The sequence below is a fragment of the Petaurus breviceps genome, unplaced genomic scaffold (genome assembly GCF_028583685.1).
Source record: "Petaurus breviceps papuanus isolate PSGF00001 unplaced genomic scaffold, PetGlider_PUasm1.0 90847, whole genome shotgun sequence".
Taxonomy (NCBI): Eukaryota; Metazoa; Chordata; class Mammalia; order Diprotodontia; family Petauridae; genus Petaurus; species Petaurus breviceps.
In genome coordinates, this window is record NW_027187360.1 from 951,301 (window position 1) to 966,420 (window position 15,120).

General features: G+C 45.3%; 1 protein-coding gene and 1 long non-coding RNA gene across 5 annotated transcripts in view; one reads left to right on the top strand and one right to left on the bottom strand.

Annotated features, from left to right (window-relative positions):
• The window catches only part of EYA2 (EYA transcriptional coactivator and phosphatase 2), a 252,360-nt gene extending 239,316 nt beyond the window's left edge, over positions 1 to 13,044 (top strand). For all 4 annotated transcript variants that reach the window (XM_069072333.1, XM_069072330.1, XM_069072332.1 and 1 more), the window contains 3 exons: positions 661 to 782; positions 1,602 to 1,702; positions 12,192 to 13,044. In XM_069072333.1, the coding sequence (XP_068928434.1) occupies positions 661 to 782; positions 1,602 to 1,702; positions 12,192 to 12,272 (304 nt within the window). In that variant the 3' untranslated portion in view covers positions 12,273 to 13,044. The remainder of the gene's footprint in view (positions 1 to 660; positions 783 to 1,601; positions 1,703 to 12,191) is intronic.
• The window catches only part of LOC138149374 (uncharacterized), a 29,964-nt gene that overhangs the window by 9,723 nt on the left and 5,121 nt on the right, over positions 1 to 15,120 (bottom strand). The gene's annotated exons all lie outside the window — the stretch shown is intronic.

Here is a 15,120-nt window from a genome sequence, read left to right on the forward strand (position 1 = left end):
ATAAGAGACCAGGAATGATGAGGTTTGGAGACATTCCTCTGGCAAGGGTTGGCTTGGCTGCTGGGTAATTAATTTTCTCATCCACCCCTCTGTCAGTGAAGGCAGGTTAAAAGAGTGTGCATCAGTAGAGGAAAACATCCCATTGATGAAATCCCAGACATCTGGAAGGATTGAAATACTCTTGGTGTTAGACTGACCCAGAGGTGTCCTGGTAAATGTTTTAGCAACCAGTTCTCAATAAAAAATGTATCTGTGACTCACTCTTAAGGTTAATCTATATTATTAACATTTTTGCCATCCATTTCTTACATCTAGACAATCAACAAAATAATAAGTCAAGCTGTGATGCATAACCGTTGCTGATTTCCAGAGTTTGAGTACACACACTAGAAATTTAACAATCGGCTCTCTCACACTCATACAAGTTGGCTCCAGCATACTGGACCCCATGGCAAATAGGCTGTATCTGGTAACAACAGGTTCACTTGAGGGCGAGATGCTAGAAACTCGTTACCCAGGCTATATTCAGCCTCGTATTTTGGGGTACTTCTCCAGAGTACCATCCATCTATCCCACCCTAATCCAATGTTTCAGAGAACAATAACCCAGCCTCAGTCCTTCTTCTTTTTTTTTTAATTGCTCTTCTTGTTTGTTTTCCAGGCCTAATTGCGTCAATGTGCTGGTTACCACCACTCAACTCATCCCTGCCCTAGCTAAAGTCTTACTCTATGGATTGGGCACAGTCTTCCCTATTGAAAACATCTACAGTGCAACTAAAACAGGTAAGAGCAGCCAGAAAGTTAGGACTCTTCAGTGACGAGTATAGGCATATATTCCTGTGACAGCAGTGGGAAGGGAAGGGGACAATAATGGGGGAGTGTTCTACAGGAACAGTGGCTTAGAGGCAGAAATTAAAGACTGTGATTCTATCCCTGTCAGATACAGACCACCAGTTAGTGCCCACCCACATTCCTCACCCATTTCTCCAGAGGGATTTATTTGAGAGTATTCAAAAATAAAAATATGGCTCATTGGTTATAAACTTGTAGTGCAGAGAAGATCTGAGGGACACTTAACTAAGCAGAGTGAATACCCCTCCCCAAGAAAGTGGTGTCTATGAGTTGTCCACTTCGGGAGCCAGAAGACTCCAGAAGGAGGTGAAGTCATCATCAGGTCAGTGTCTGACTTTAGAATGGAATTTAGGACACTGCCCATCACCCCATTGTATTGACTCAGACTAGGCCTGTCATCTGTGAGGAACCTCAGAGATCATCAAGTCCAATGGCTTCCTTTTAGGGCAAAGAGAACCAAATCCTGAATGTCTTGGCTAAGGTCTCGCACTGAGTGTAGTGGCAGAACCAAGTGACTAGAACCAAGGTCTCCTGACTAGAATTCAGGCCCAGAGTTCTTTCTCCTATACCATGCCAGCAGGTGCAGAGTGAAACAGGCCCCCATTCTAGTGCATCCAGCAGAGGAGATAGTCCAGGGTTCATTCTGACCCTCCCAGACATCCAGGAAGATGGAGAACCAGGAAAGAGCTGTCACCTAGGGCAGGCAAAGGCACAACTCTTATCACTAACTGGTCACTTCTTGGTCTGCAGGAAAGGAGAGCTGCTTTGAAAGGATAATGCAGAGGTTTGGAAGGAAAGCAGTCTATATCGTAATAGGAGATGGTGTGGAAGAAGAACAAGGAGCAAAGAAGGTACTTAGACGTTTTCTTTCTCTCTATACTTCACCCCTCTTCCATGGTGGCATTTTTCAGACCTTAGTGGTTCAGAGATTAAGAGAAAGGTCAACCAGAATGACCAAGACCTGGGAATTCAGCTGTTAATTCCTTCCCTCTAAGAGGGTGTGTGTGTCTGTGTCTGTGTCTGTGTGTGCTATAGCATCATATAATGAAACTAAATCTGGGTTTGGAGTCAAGCAACCTGGATTGGAATCCCAACTCTGCAACTTACTACCTGCATTACCTGAAGCAAGTTACTTAAATTCTTTGCACATCAGTTTCCTCACCTGTAAAACAAGAAGGGTCAAACTCTAATGTACCTTCCATTACTATATCTCTGATTATATCCATGTGTATTGGTTTGTGTGGTTGTGTTTTTTTCCATCGGCTATGGGGTCAGACTCCATTCATTGCACTGACTTCCTCAGACTCAGGCATGTTTGGGATCTCTCTTTCCCAGGCTCTTGGTTCACCACTCTTTTCCCATTTGTAAATCGTAGAAGCATCCTGAGTAATTTCCTATTCTAAATCCCTTCTCCAGGCCACTGGCCGCCACCTCCGCTGATAACCACTGGCCTGGTTGAGGAATGCCTCCCCCTAGAGCCCAGCTCTGATTTGTTGGGGGTGGGCTTCCTTTTCATATATCACATGTTCCAGGGACTGTTCCCAGTTAATAAAGACAGCATTAAGCTCGTGAAAAAGTAAAATCCCATTTCTGTGATCTCAGACTACCAAGTAGGGGAGACATGGGGGGCTGCCTAGTTCCTAGGAGGAAAAAACGACAGCTGAATTCCCAGGGTCTCAGTCATTCCAGCCAAGCCTCCCCCTCCCTCTGCCTACTCTAGTCAAGGCTGGGAAATATTACTGCCAATGCCATGGAGCTTAATAACAACGCCTGGTTGTGTTTCACCTTCAAGTCTCTGCTCCCCCCAATGGGCAGTTTATTGAAGTAAAGGAAACCCAGAAAAAGAAATGACTTGCATACCTGAAGGAGCCTGCACTGGGAATATAGAATTAGGGTCTTGTAAAAAGGTTGTTCAGGCGCCGGCCCTGGAGTTGGGAGGACCCAAGTTCGGTTCCGGCCTGAAACACTTAACACCCACACAAAAATACTAGCCGTGTAACCTTGGGCAAAAGTTACTTAACCCCAACTGCCCTCCAAAAGGCAAAAAAATAATAAAAGGCTGTTCAGGACCCCTGGGTGGTGCAGTGGGTAGAGCCTGGAGTCAGGGAGACTTGTCTTTTTGAGTTCAGATCCGACTAAAGACACTTACTAGCTTGGGTGCCCACCATCATTTGCTGAGTGAAGTCAGCCCTGAAAGCAGCAGCTGTAATTACATTAATCAGTCAACAGGCATTTATTTATCAAGTACTTCTGCCAGGGTTACCAACACAAAAGTGAGAAATCCTGCCCCCAGCGAGCTTATATGCTAGGAGACTCTTATGGCATTTGATGAATAAAAAGTAAATTAAAATACAAACCAGTCCCTAAATGGCAGCCTTAGCAAAGGCTCCTAAAATGAGATTTACTCATCAAATTGGAAGGGGCGTTCTTAGGGGAAGTCAAACAAAATTCTACTTTGCACAATGGAGACTAAATGTAACAGCAGTTGTTTCCCTGAAAGGCAAAAAAAGCAAAAAATCTGTAAGATTCAAAAGGGTCCAGAGTAATTTTTTTTACCCATTCAAGCTCACAGATTCCCTAAAATCCATACAAGAGCCCCTACCATAGATAAGTCCCTGGATGATAGTGGATCATTAAGGGAAGCTACAGCTATTAAGGCCATGAAACTTTGCAGCTCATTTTCTATTGCTCCTGGCTTCTCACAGACCCCATCAAGGAGAGAATTCTGGGCTTCTCTGTCATAGGGGAAAGGAGTACATTTTGGCTGTTGGGATGAATGTGTATATTTTGGAGTAGGGAGGTTATCCCTGAGAGGGGAAGGAAGTGAAATGTTGGAGGAGGAAGGTTCTGCCACAGACATATGAAAATATCTCTCCCTCTCCTTCTCCCTCTCCTCTTTCTCCTTCCCTCTCCTCCCCTCCTCTTCTCCCTCTCTCTCTTTCCCTCTCTCCTCTTCTCCCATCTCTCTTTCTCCCTCTCTCTCTCTTTCCCCTCCCCCTTACATTCTGGAAGCAGAACAGTTGGTCCCAGAGCTGAGCTTCAGGGGCAGCACCAAAGCCCCACTTGCTAGCAGGGGGCAAATTCTGCAGGGTAGCAGAACCATGGTTCTATTAAGAGCCCTCTTTGCTCCCACTGCTTTTCAAATGAAGCGCTCTGCCCCATTAGTGGGAAAAGCTACTTGCAAAGCCTGCCATGGCCTTGTGATTGATGGGAGTCATTAGTTCAGGCTGCTGTACACCTGAGCTGTATAAAATATGAGGAAGGGAAGAGAGACTTGCAGTGTTTCTGCTGACAGCGTTGATAATATCTCAATTTTAGTGGGTCATTTTTCTCCTCCTCTCCACAAGTGATAAATCCAGCTGAGTTCAGGAGCCATCAAGGAACCAAGGCTGCAGAGGGAGGGGCCTTCTCCATCTCTTGCCTGTCTACCCTCATCCCCCAATAACAACCAAAAGAAAAGGAAATAGAGTCTCCAAATAGGAAGGGATGGCTCTCCATTTGGAGCCCTGTGTAACGGCGCTGTGTTCACTGCCTGGAGTTGAGGAATTATAGTTTTCCTGGAGGAGCCAGGGGTTGTCAGGATGGTCCGGAGGGCAGAGAGCACAGAACTCTCCATTTACTAGATTACCTGAGGAGAGAGGGAGGGAGCAAGGAAAGGATGGAGGGAAGGCCTGTAGATATTCACCTTTTTCATATTTGTACTGGGGGGCCCTGAAGAAGAGGAATGGGATAAAGAAAAGAACTGAACCAGTGATTTCTTTAGTATGAAGGGACTCCTAGATGGGAAACTCCTTCTACCAAACTGGTACCTTCCCAGCAGCTTACCGTCTTAAAAGAGTTGCCTGCAGCACTGAGAAATTAAGTAGATTTCCCAGGTTACACAGCCACTGTGTGTTGCAGAAGTGAGACTTGAACCCAGATCTTCCCAGTTCTAAGACTAGATGTCCATCCACTAACTAGAGGAGGCTGTAGTTATCATTTCTACCTAAGCAGAACAATATCGGCCCACCATCATTGAGATTTAACTTTGGGCAGTTTTTCTACCAGTAAAGACAATTTTGCATTGTGAGTGAGGGCTGTAAGCTATGCTCCCATAGGAATCCAAATTCAGGATGGATCCCCTTGACCTTAGCCCAATTAATACAGTGGTCTAAGAAATCATTGATGAATTTATTAATAAACTTAAAAAGTAATTCAAGTGTATGCAAAATAACTATGAGGCAGTTGGGGGAGAAGGCTCGTTTAGAGGGCGGCCTTGGAGCTGAGCTGAGAGGCAGAGGTGAGGAAGGATAGTATTCCAGACATGGGAGGACACCCTATGCAAAATTATGGATGAGAAAAGGCCTTAAAACTGTTGTGGGGGATGTTTACTGGAAAGTTCCTTGGTCTCATCTAGAATCAGTTTGCATGTATTAGGCTCAGAATATTGTTAATATAAAAGCCAAATGGGCATCACTGGTAGGAGATGTTTAGTTGAGAATGCCAATGTCCTAACTGCCCTTTTTAAAAGCTCAGCTTGTCACCTCCATTTCCTAGCTCAGAAGAAGGGTAGCCATAGGAAATTCTCCATCTGAGAAGGAATTGAAGACCCCCATCTCAAGTACCCCATTCTGCTTTCAGGCCTTGTTTCAGATCACTACCTGAACCATCCACAAAGTTCAGAGATTTCAAAGCTCTCTGTAGATAGCTAGAAGAAAAGGACAAAAAAATGAACATTAGCCCTGCAGGGACCTAAGTGAGGTGAAGGTCACTGCAGCCAGGAAAATCAGCATGGGCCCAGGGCATCTGGCAACCAACAAGTCAGAATTTAAATAAAAATTGGAAGTGTGACTCTTTCCCCACCCCCTTTCCCACCCATCACTACCACACTTCCACTGACCCAGAGCTTTTTTTGAGAACCCTGCCAAGGCCATCATTGTGACGCTAGAAAGACTGTCCGCTTGGCCAAACCATGGCAGATGTTTTTCCTTGGGGATGGAGGAAAGATAATCCCTTCCTTCAGGTTGTCCCTTGGACCTTAAAGCATTCTAGTTTTTGTTGTCCTGTATCCACCTCTACTGGGGCGACTCTGCTTTGAATCAAAGAAAAAGAATGAGCATTTATTAGTCATTTTATTATTCAGATGGGTCCCAAGCCAGAGGCTTCTCACAAACAGCCAGATTCCATGCAATATGTACCACTTGTTTCTCAGTTTCTGTGTTTTCCTTCATTTAGACGTGTATGTGTAGTTCTGCATGTTAACGTGTATCTGTGTGCACACGTCCATATGCCATAGCCCAGTGCGGCCTCTCAGGCACATAAGCCATTTCCCCAGATTTAATGAGACACAGTGTGGTGAGGTAAGGGGGTAGCAGTTAATAAGCACATAGCTCAGCATCATTGTCGGCATGCCCTGGATTTATCCGATTATTGTAGAGTTAAGTCACTGCTCAAACAGGAAAGATCTGGATGGGGCCAGGTTGCAGCTGACACTCTGCTGTGGGGGGAAGGATTTCTTATTTCTTCCTACTAAGTGAACTGGGGTTATCAGTAGTATTGGAAAACATGCACGCCCTTAATGGAAAAAAACAAAACTTTCTATTGAAAATGAAGTCGCGGGTCTCCCCAGACTTCTTGTACTAAGGGATTATAGATGCAGATTTTGACCTATAGAGATTATTAGAGGTCCCAGATCCAACCCTAACGTTAGACAGAATGTAAAATATAAAAGAGCAGCTAGGTGGCACAGTGGATAGAGCACCAGGCCTGGAATCAGGAAGACTCATCTTCCTGAGTTCAAATCTGGCCTCAGACACTTTCTAGCTGTGTGTGTGACCCTGGGCAAGTCACTTAATCTTATTTGTCTCAGTTTCCTCATCTGGAAAATGAGCTGGAGAAGGAAATGGCAAACCACTCCAGTATCTTTGCCAAGAAAACCCCAGATGAGGTCAGGAAGAGTCAGACGTGACTGAAGCAACTGAAGAACAACAAATAAAAGATAAAACATGAGGGGTGGCCAGGTAGCAGCGAGTAAGAGCACCGGCTCCAGTGTCGGGATGACCTGGAGATCGAATCCCGGGCTCAGACACTTAGCACTCACCCAGAAACACCTGGCCCTGTAACCTTGAGCAAGTTACCTAACACCAATTGCTTAGGGGCAGCCAGGTGGCTCAGCGAGTAAGAGCACTGGCCCCAGTGTCGGGATGACCTGGAGATCAAATCCCGGGCTCAGATACTCAGCACCACAACCAGAAATAACTGGTTGTGTAACCTTGAGCAAGTTACTTAACCCCGATTGCTTAAAAAAAAAAGATAAAACATGAACTCAGAGGTGAAGGGATTTATCTGTCTTTACCCGGCTAGTGAGTAACAAGCTAAAATTTGAACCCAGGTCCTCTGACTGCACATCCATCATTCTTTGCACCATGTAATTCAGCCTTGCTTAGTGAGGGATAAAGAATCTTGGAGCTTGAAGGGCCTAGAGGTCAGCCAGTCCAGCTTCCATATCTGAAGAATGAATCTCATCTCCAGCATCCTGGAGCATACTCCTCTAGCCTCTAGTTTAATTGTTTTGGGCCAAAGAAGTCATTAATAATAATAGGTAGCTTTTATATAACACATTAAAGTTTGCAAAGTGCTATACATATGTCTTCTCATTTGATCCTTACAACACCCCTGGGAGTCGGTGCTATTGTCCCTTTTTAAAGTTGAGGAAACTGAGGCAAGCAAAGGTTAAATGACTTACGCAGGATCTTACAGCTAGTAAGTGTCTGAAACTGGGTTTGAATTCAGGTCTTTCGAACTCCAGGCTCAGCATTGAACCACCTGGCTGCCTCATAGCACAAAGAACAGAATGGTTTCGGTAAGAATACACATGGAGCATTGCTCTGCCACATATGTAGCAGTGTGAGGCTGAACAAATGACCTTACCTGTCTGAGCCTTAATTTCTCATCTGCAAAATGGGAATTGTTACTCTGCCTCACAGACCTATTGTGAAGGAAGTATTTCCTAAGCAGAGAAATGCTATAGAATCGTGTTGTTGTTCAGTCATACCCAACTCTTTGTGATCCCATTTGGAGTTTTCTTGGTAGAGATACTGGAACGGCTTGCCATTTCCTTCTCCAGCTCATTTTACCGATGAGGAAACTGAGGTCAATAGGGTTAAATGACTTGCCCAGGGTCACACAGCTAGTAAGTTTCTGAGGTCAGATTTGAAGTCAGAAAGATGAGTCTTCCTGACTCCAGCCTGGCACTCTTATCTGCTTAACCACTTAGCTGCCACACTGCCCATTAGGAGCTTAAAGTTTAGTTTAATCTAGCTAAAATCTACAATTCTGCTATGGGACAGCTATAACAACTAAAATATTTTTCCTCATATCATATCAGATCTTTCTCCCTATAATTTCCACCCACCCACTGGTCCTTCTTTCTCTTCTCTGAGAGCAAATAGAAAATTCCTCTGTAACATTTCTGATATTTGGGGCTAACTGTCATCCCTCGTCTAAGGCTTCTCTTCTTCAAATTGAACGCCATCGGTCTGTCTCTCAGAAGATCACAGATTTGGAGCCAGAAGGGACTTCAGAGGTCGCCTGGTGCACAATCCGGATGTGCCTCCCTTTCCATCTCCCTCCCCATGCTGGTGGCCTCGCTCTACATGGGCACATCAGAAATGTGTCACTTCTCTGGCTCAGAAGGTTCAGCCCCACAGCTTCCCTCTCCCCCTCTGCCACCTCTAGCCAAAAATAAATAAATATGTGTGTTTGTGAGAGAGAGGAAAAAAATCCCTCTCTAAGGGAAGTTTTGAGGAGGTCTCCAGGGAGGATGGTGACGCCTGAATGCCTCCTTGTCCCTCCCCCTGTTGGCTCAGAACTCAGGCTGGCTGCAGGAATCATTGGCATGACCACAGGCTCCATCTGTCCATTGGTCCCCAGGGCCTGGCCAGCAGCTTGCTTGGCATAAGCTGTATAGTGAGCTAACCCTCCTGTCTTTGTTTTCAGTCAGGATTAGGGGTGCCTCCCTGTTCTTCTAGCCTTATTTCTCCTATTATTATTATCATTAATATCATCAGGGATGTTGGTGGTGATGATCTCCTTTTCACATGGCAGAAGGGGATAGACAGAGGGCCCTTCCACACAGCTTCCCAGGCCTTCTTCATGTCATAGACACAGAATTATAATGACCCAATCCTGATGTGTCAGAAATTGGGGACATTGAAAGGGAGAGTCCCACCTAGATTCTGAAGTTCCTTGAAGGCAGGGTTTATATCTGCCCCTCCCGTAAATCCTCTATGGCATGGCCCTTGGAGTTTTGGCTATACAACTGCATTAAAAATTTAAATTTCTGTCTTCTCCCCCCAAGGCCCTCCAACACACACACACACACACACACACACACACACACACACACACCCTTATAAAGAACTACCTTTCCCCATCTCTGTCCTTCTGGACACAAGATGTCCCTTTCTTACCCTCTGTAAATGTCTATCCAGATTGACTGATGGATAAATCAATGAGTGATAGAGGGAACCTGCTTATACCATTTGGTACAACCAAAGAATGAACAGATGGATGGATGAAAAAGCATTTATTATGCACTTTCTATGTGTAAAATGCTGTGCTATATAACCTATATCAAATTGCCTGCCTTCTCATTAGGTGGGAGTAGGGGTGAGGGGAAGGGAGAGACTCTGGGACTCAAAATCTTTTTAAAAGAATGTTAAAAATTGTTTTTCCATGTAATTGGAAAAAAATACAATATTAAAAAATAAGTTTAAAAACACTGTGCTAAGTCCTAGAGATACAAAGAGAAAAGTAAGCCTGTCCCTGTTCTCAGGACACTCAAATTTCAATGAGAGAAGATAGCACATTAAGAAGGTTTCAGCTCCAAGACAAAGAAAGTGGTCCTTGGGTCATAATAACGCATCTTCTTCGATCTTATTTCTACTGATAAAATCACATCCTATGCTTGGCACAATGCCTGGCATGTAGCAGACTTTAATAATTGTTTATTGATTGTTAATTGATAACAGTTTCTGATGTTGAGCCTTTGGACAGTGCCAAGGACTTTGTTGGCAAGAACAGAGGATTTCTGAGGTGCCTTCCACTCCTAAATCTATGGTCCCCTAACTCCATGATCTCAGCCTAGCTATAATTAATCATTGCCTTCCAGCTCTGAAATTCTCTTGATCTAAAAGATGCCAAGGCCTACCTTGACGAAAGATCAAAGACAACCCCAATGTGTCTTGAGGGTATGGAGGGGGTGGAAAAGAGGAAGAGCTTATTCCTTAAATCATGAAAAGATTTGTGATTTCGTCCTTAGAGGTAGAACTCTACCTAGACAGATTACAATCTTTCTCTGCCACTGTTAGTGGCGAAGTGACATGCACTTAGTTTAACTGATTCTTGAATGGTAGACAACAAGATCCCGTGGTCATCTCTACACCCCAAAGACTTTAATAGAGTAGAGGATGAGGGAGAGAACAATTTCAGAAAAGGAAAGTTAAAAGATGAGGGAACAGAAGTGAGTCCATAGGAAAAAACAAATCAAAGAGCGGAGACATGTAGAAGGACAGAATGATGACACCTGAGATGCAGAGACTCAGAATTTGGGGCTCAGGGAAGCCATGCTGTCTGAGTCATGAATGACTGAAATGAAAAAGAACTTAAGTGTAGATTCTGTGCCAAAAACCACACTAGGTCCTGGGGATACAAATGCAAAAGTCCCAACCCTCACATTGCTTCCCTTTTAATAAGGAAAAACAACACAGAGAGCAATATGGCAGCTAGGGAGGGTATTTACAGTTGGGAAGCGTGGGGAATGGTGAGTGAGTGATGTCATAGATCAGGCAATTGTTTGACAGAACACTGAAAAACCAGACAGAAAGGTGTTTCTCAAGGACCAGGAGAGCATAAAAGAGATTCTTAATCTGGGGCCTGTGAACTTGATTTTTTAAAACATACATATATTTTGCCTTTTGGAGGGCAATTGGGGTTAAGTAACTTGCCCAAAGGTTACACGGCTAGTTTTTTTTGTGTGGGTGTTAAGTGTCTGAGGCCAGAACCGAACTCGGGTCCTCCTGACTTGGGGGCCAGCACTCTTACTGCGCCACCTAGCAACCCCAGATTTTTAAAAATATTTTAACCTGGGCAGCTAGGTGGTGCACTAACTAGAGTACCGGCCCTGGAGTCAGGAGGACCTGAGTTCAAATCCAGCCTCAGAATCTTAACACAAACTAGCCATCCATGTGACCTTGAGCAAGTCACTTAACCCCAACTGCCTTACCTTCCCCCCCCTCCAAAAATTAAAAAAAAAATTTAATCATTGCACTTCAGTCTGGCTGAACTTTAACTGGTTTCCTCTGTGAATCCTCTGTATTTTATCTTATGCATCTAAGATACCATTCTGAGAAGGGGTTACTAGACTGGCTTCCTCATTCTGCCAAAGAGGAGTCCATATCACCAAGAAAGGAAAGACCACTTAGCTTAGAGAGAAGCTTAGATTGGAAGTAGAAAGAGAAGAGAAAATACCTTTCAGAACAGCCAGGCAAATTTGCAGATCCCTTGAAATATGTCCATGGACTCCAAGTAAAGAACTCCTGCTCTAACAGATACTATCTGTGTGACCCTGGACAAGTCACTTAACTTCTCTCAGTACCACTAACAACTAAGACACTAACCTTCAGAGCAGGTGTCTGACCTGCAGTGGAAGAGAACATCCCTTCACTGGGAATTCCTTATAACCATAAAATCACAAGTCCAGCCCAAAATAATAACAGTGGATATGCTTCCTATAAAAAAAAAAACAATAACCCAATATCTCCCTGACACTGTAATCAGCTGACAGGGCTTTAACCCAAAATCAAGACCAGAGATCTACAGAAGACCTCACCCACCATTCTAATGAGACCCTTAGAGCTGACTTGGCTTCTTTATTCTTGGTGCTCTCCCTGTGTTATGGTGAGCAAACCCCACTCTCCTGTTCCTCTGATCTTGGTGATTAAGAATCACCTGTTCTGCCCAGGCCAAAAGCCCCTTTCTCCAGAACTCAAGAGAATAATCCCTTGTGCCTGCCTTTGTTTCCCTTAGACACTGAGCAAGGATGTGGCAGGCCTAAAGCAGAGGACTATTTTGAAAGGTAGCAGCATGGTGTGGCAGAAAGAACCTGAAATTAAGAGTCAGAAGGCCCAAATTCAAGTCTGAACTCTGCCTTGTGACCTTGTGTCCAAGTGACCTTGGACAAGTCACTCCTCCCTTTGAACCTGTTTGCTCATCTGCAGAATGGAGAGCTTAATGTGTGCCCTTGTTCTGTAACATACAGTGTAGCAGAGAAAGGTGACCTATCCTGTCGTTCTTTTGCAGCACAACATGCCCTTCTGGAGAATCTCCTGCCATGCAGACCTGGAGGCCCTGAGGCATGCCCTGGAGCTGGAGTACTTATAGCAGAGCCACAGGTGGCCTTGAGCTTGGCTGGACAGTTCCCACCTATGCCCCTGCACAGCCCAGTCCTTTTCCTTCCTGCCTTCCTGCTTCAGACTTTGAGGACTCGGAAAGAGCAGAGACTGAGCAGTCACCCTAAAGTGGGGACCACTTACTTGGGAGCCAAGGTCTTCTGACAAGAGGAGATAAAGCTACATCTCAAAGATTGAACTGAGAGCCCTCCAGGAGGCAGCTGGGGAGGATCTGATGTTGGGGATGAAGATGGGAGTGAAGGGCAGGGATGTGACCCAGAACTCATGGGGATTCAATGATCATGACCTCCTGCAGGACTCACTGAAGGGAAGCAAGGAATCGTTGATATAAGGAGGAGCAGGCAGGCAATTTTTTTTTAATTTATGAACTAATCTCATTACTCTGGTATTATGCTCTCATACCTGTGATGGCGGATTTCTTTGTTGCTGGTTTTGTTTTTTAAACTCTCTCATTGGGCTGGGGCTGGGGAGGGGGTGGGGGCTTACAGATCTAACTTAAAGAGATCTCTTCTTCAAGTTGTACTCTGAGGGACAATCACACTTTGTAAATTAGTAAGTGAGGACATTCAGGGTCATCAAGAAGACCTAGAGCTTATTTTTGTTCTCGGAAAAGCCTCCTGATGGCATGTGAACGGTGCACGGTGCCTTATGTGGCCATGTTGTTTTGGGGTTGGGGGGAGGGAGGAAGACAATGAGGGGAAGCTGTACCTTGTGAGACTGAAAGGCATTGAATAAAACCACGTTTACATTTTGAGGTAGGAGTAACCACTTTGTTCCTTCTCCGGGCCTGAGGTTACAGACATCCTGGGCAGAAGTCTGCTTGGATGGAGAATGTTTTGGGGAAGCAGAGGTCCTTAGGAACCCCAAGGCCTGCCTGACTACTGCTGACCCACAGGGGGACCTAGTAGGACCTAGATCTGTCTTAAAAGACTAAAGTGGCAAGAGTCATGGAAAAGGGTGACCAGTGGCCTGGTAACCATGGAAACACAAGAGCTTGGAGCTCAGCAAGCCCAGAGTGTGAGGGAGCATCATGGAAAGGAGCCCTGTGATAGACTGAGCACCAGTACTTTTGACACAAGGATTCCCTGGTTCAGATGCTCTTTCTAAATGAACGTGGGAGTTTTCGCTGGGCAGTTGCCGGGCAGGGGGAGATGGGGGCGGCGCAGAACCAAAGTCAGCCATGGCAAGATTAGGAAGCAGACACAGGCTGCTTGGTCCCACGTGCCCTCCCGGTGCTCTCTCTCCTCTTCCCCATCCCATCCCCAGAATCGACTCTCTGGAAAGGGCTTCTTTATGTTTATTCATTCTGAGGTTTAAAAAGTTTACATCTTAACAGTGGCAAAACTTAGCTCATGCCCCAGCAGGGATGGGGCATAGGGACTGGCATTGTGGTGAGTCAGGAGGTCTTGGCGAGGTACATTACTAGTGTAAGTCACCACCTTCTCAGAAATTGTAATTGCCTTAAACACTGAAAAATTAAATGACTTGCCCAAAGTCATATGGTCAGAGGCACAGCTTCAACCCAGGTCTTTCTACCAAAGTGATGCAGCTTTAATGGTAGAATCAGATCCATGGGAAAGGGCACATTTGTAGGGAGGAGAGAGATGAGTTTTTCCCCTTCCCCACAGAACTATGGGCTAACTATCTTGCAGCAGAGTCTGTGAGGACCAGATCTAATTCACTGTGAAACGGATATCATTCCCGAAGGCCTGGTAACAGATACCTGAAGTGGCCTCAGGAAAGCTTGTCCCTTGTACCCCACCCAAGACTTAGTTATTAGCAGGGCTTTGCACAGCTCTCCTCTCTCCTGTCCACATTTCTTTAGAGTTCTTTGATGAAACAAAAGGAGACCTAAGGTAAGATGGGGGGAGTGGGGGTGTGAGTGTGGGGGCACTGGAGTGGGCGGAGGGTTGGGAAAGAAGATAGAGACTCCCACAGAAGCCAGAGGCTGAGACCCCAGGCAAGGGGCCACAGAAGGAGGTGATCCCAGCAGCTCCCCTTTTCTGTGTGGTGATTCCCAGTTTACACAGTGCTTTCTTCACAACACCACCTAGCCAGTAGTACTAATGTTGAGATCTCCATTTTACAGGAGGGTGCTGAGGCTCAAAAGAGCAAAGTCTCGCGCCCGAATATTTTACGGAAATGTGCTCTTTGCACAACTTTTCTGCGTTAGTGTGTGGAAGAGCCTCATTGGTCGTCTTCTGCCCTCATCCCCACCATGCTCTCTCTCCCCAAAGTAACTGCTGTTTCTGCAAGTTGGCATTGCCCACCCAGGGTTCAGAGGCCCTCTGCCGAGATGAGGAGAGCCTGCATCCCCATCTCTGTAGGTGCTTACTCTCAGGTCCAGGTTCTCCATAGCCATATAATATAAATGCAAGAATTATGGGCCAGGAAATCAGAAACACAGCGAGTAATCTCAAAAATGATTTCTCTCTGTTTTGGGAAATATTAGAGACGTGTACTCCCAGTCTTGCCATTTATTTATGGGCGACTTGGATCTCTTTGCAACCTCAGTCTTCTCATCCGTAAACTGGGGAGAAATTTCCTGTCCCAGCCAATCTCATGGGGTTGTTGCAAAAATCAAACTGATGGGTTGAGAGTTTTCTGAACTATTGCTGTCAGCACACTTTTTACCGAAGGATAGATACCGCCAGAGAATCCTCAGACTTTTAAACTTCCACCACCCTCCTAAGTAAGGTTTCATTCACAAAAATGCTCCCTTTCCCCAGTTCAGGAATGTATATTGACTGCTTCAAGTGAAGTCGTCTTAGCAACAATACAAGGAAGTTAGCCACTAGAGGGCAGTGCTGCAACATCTG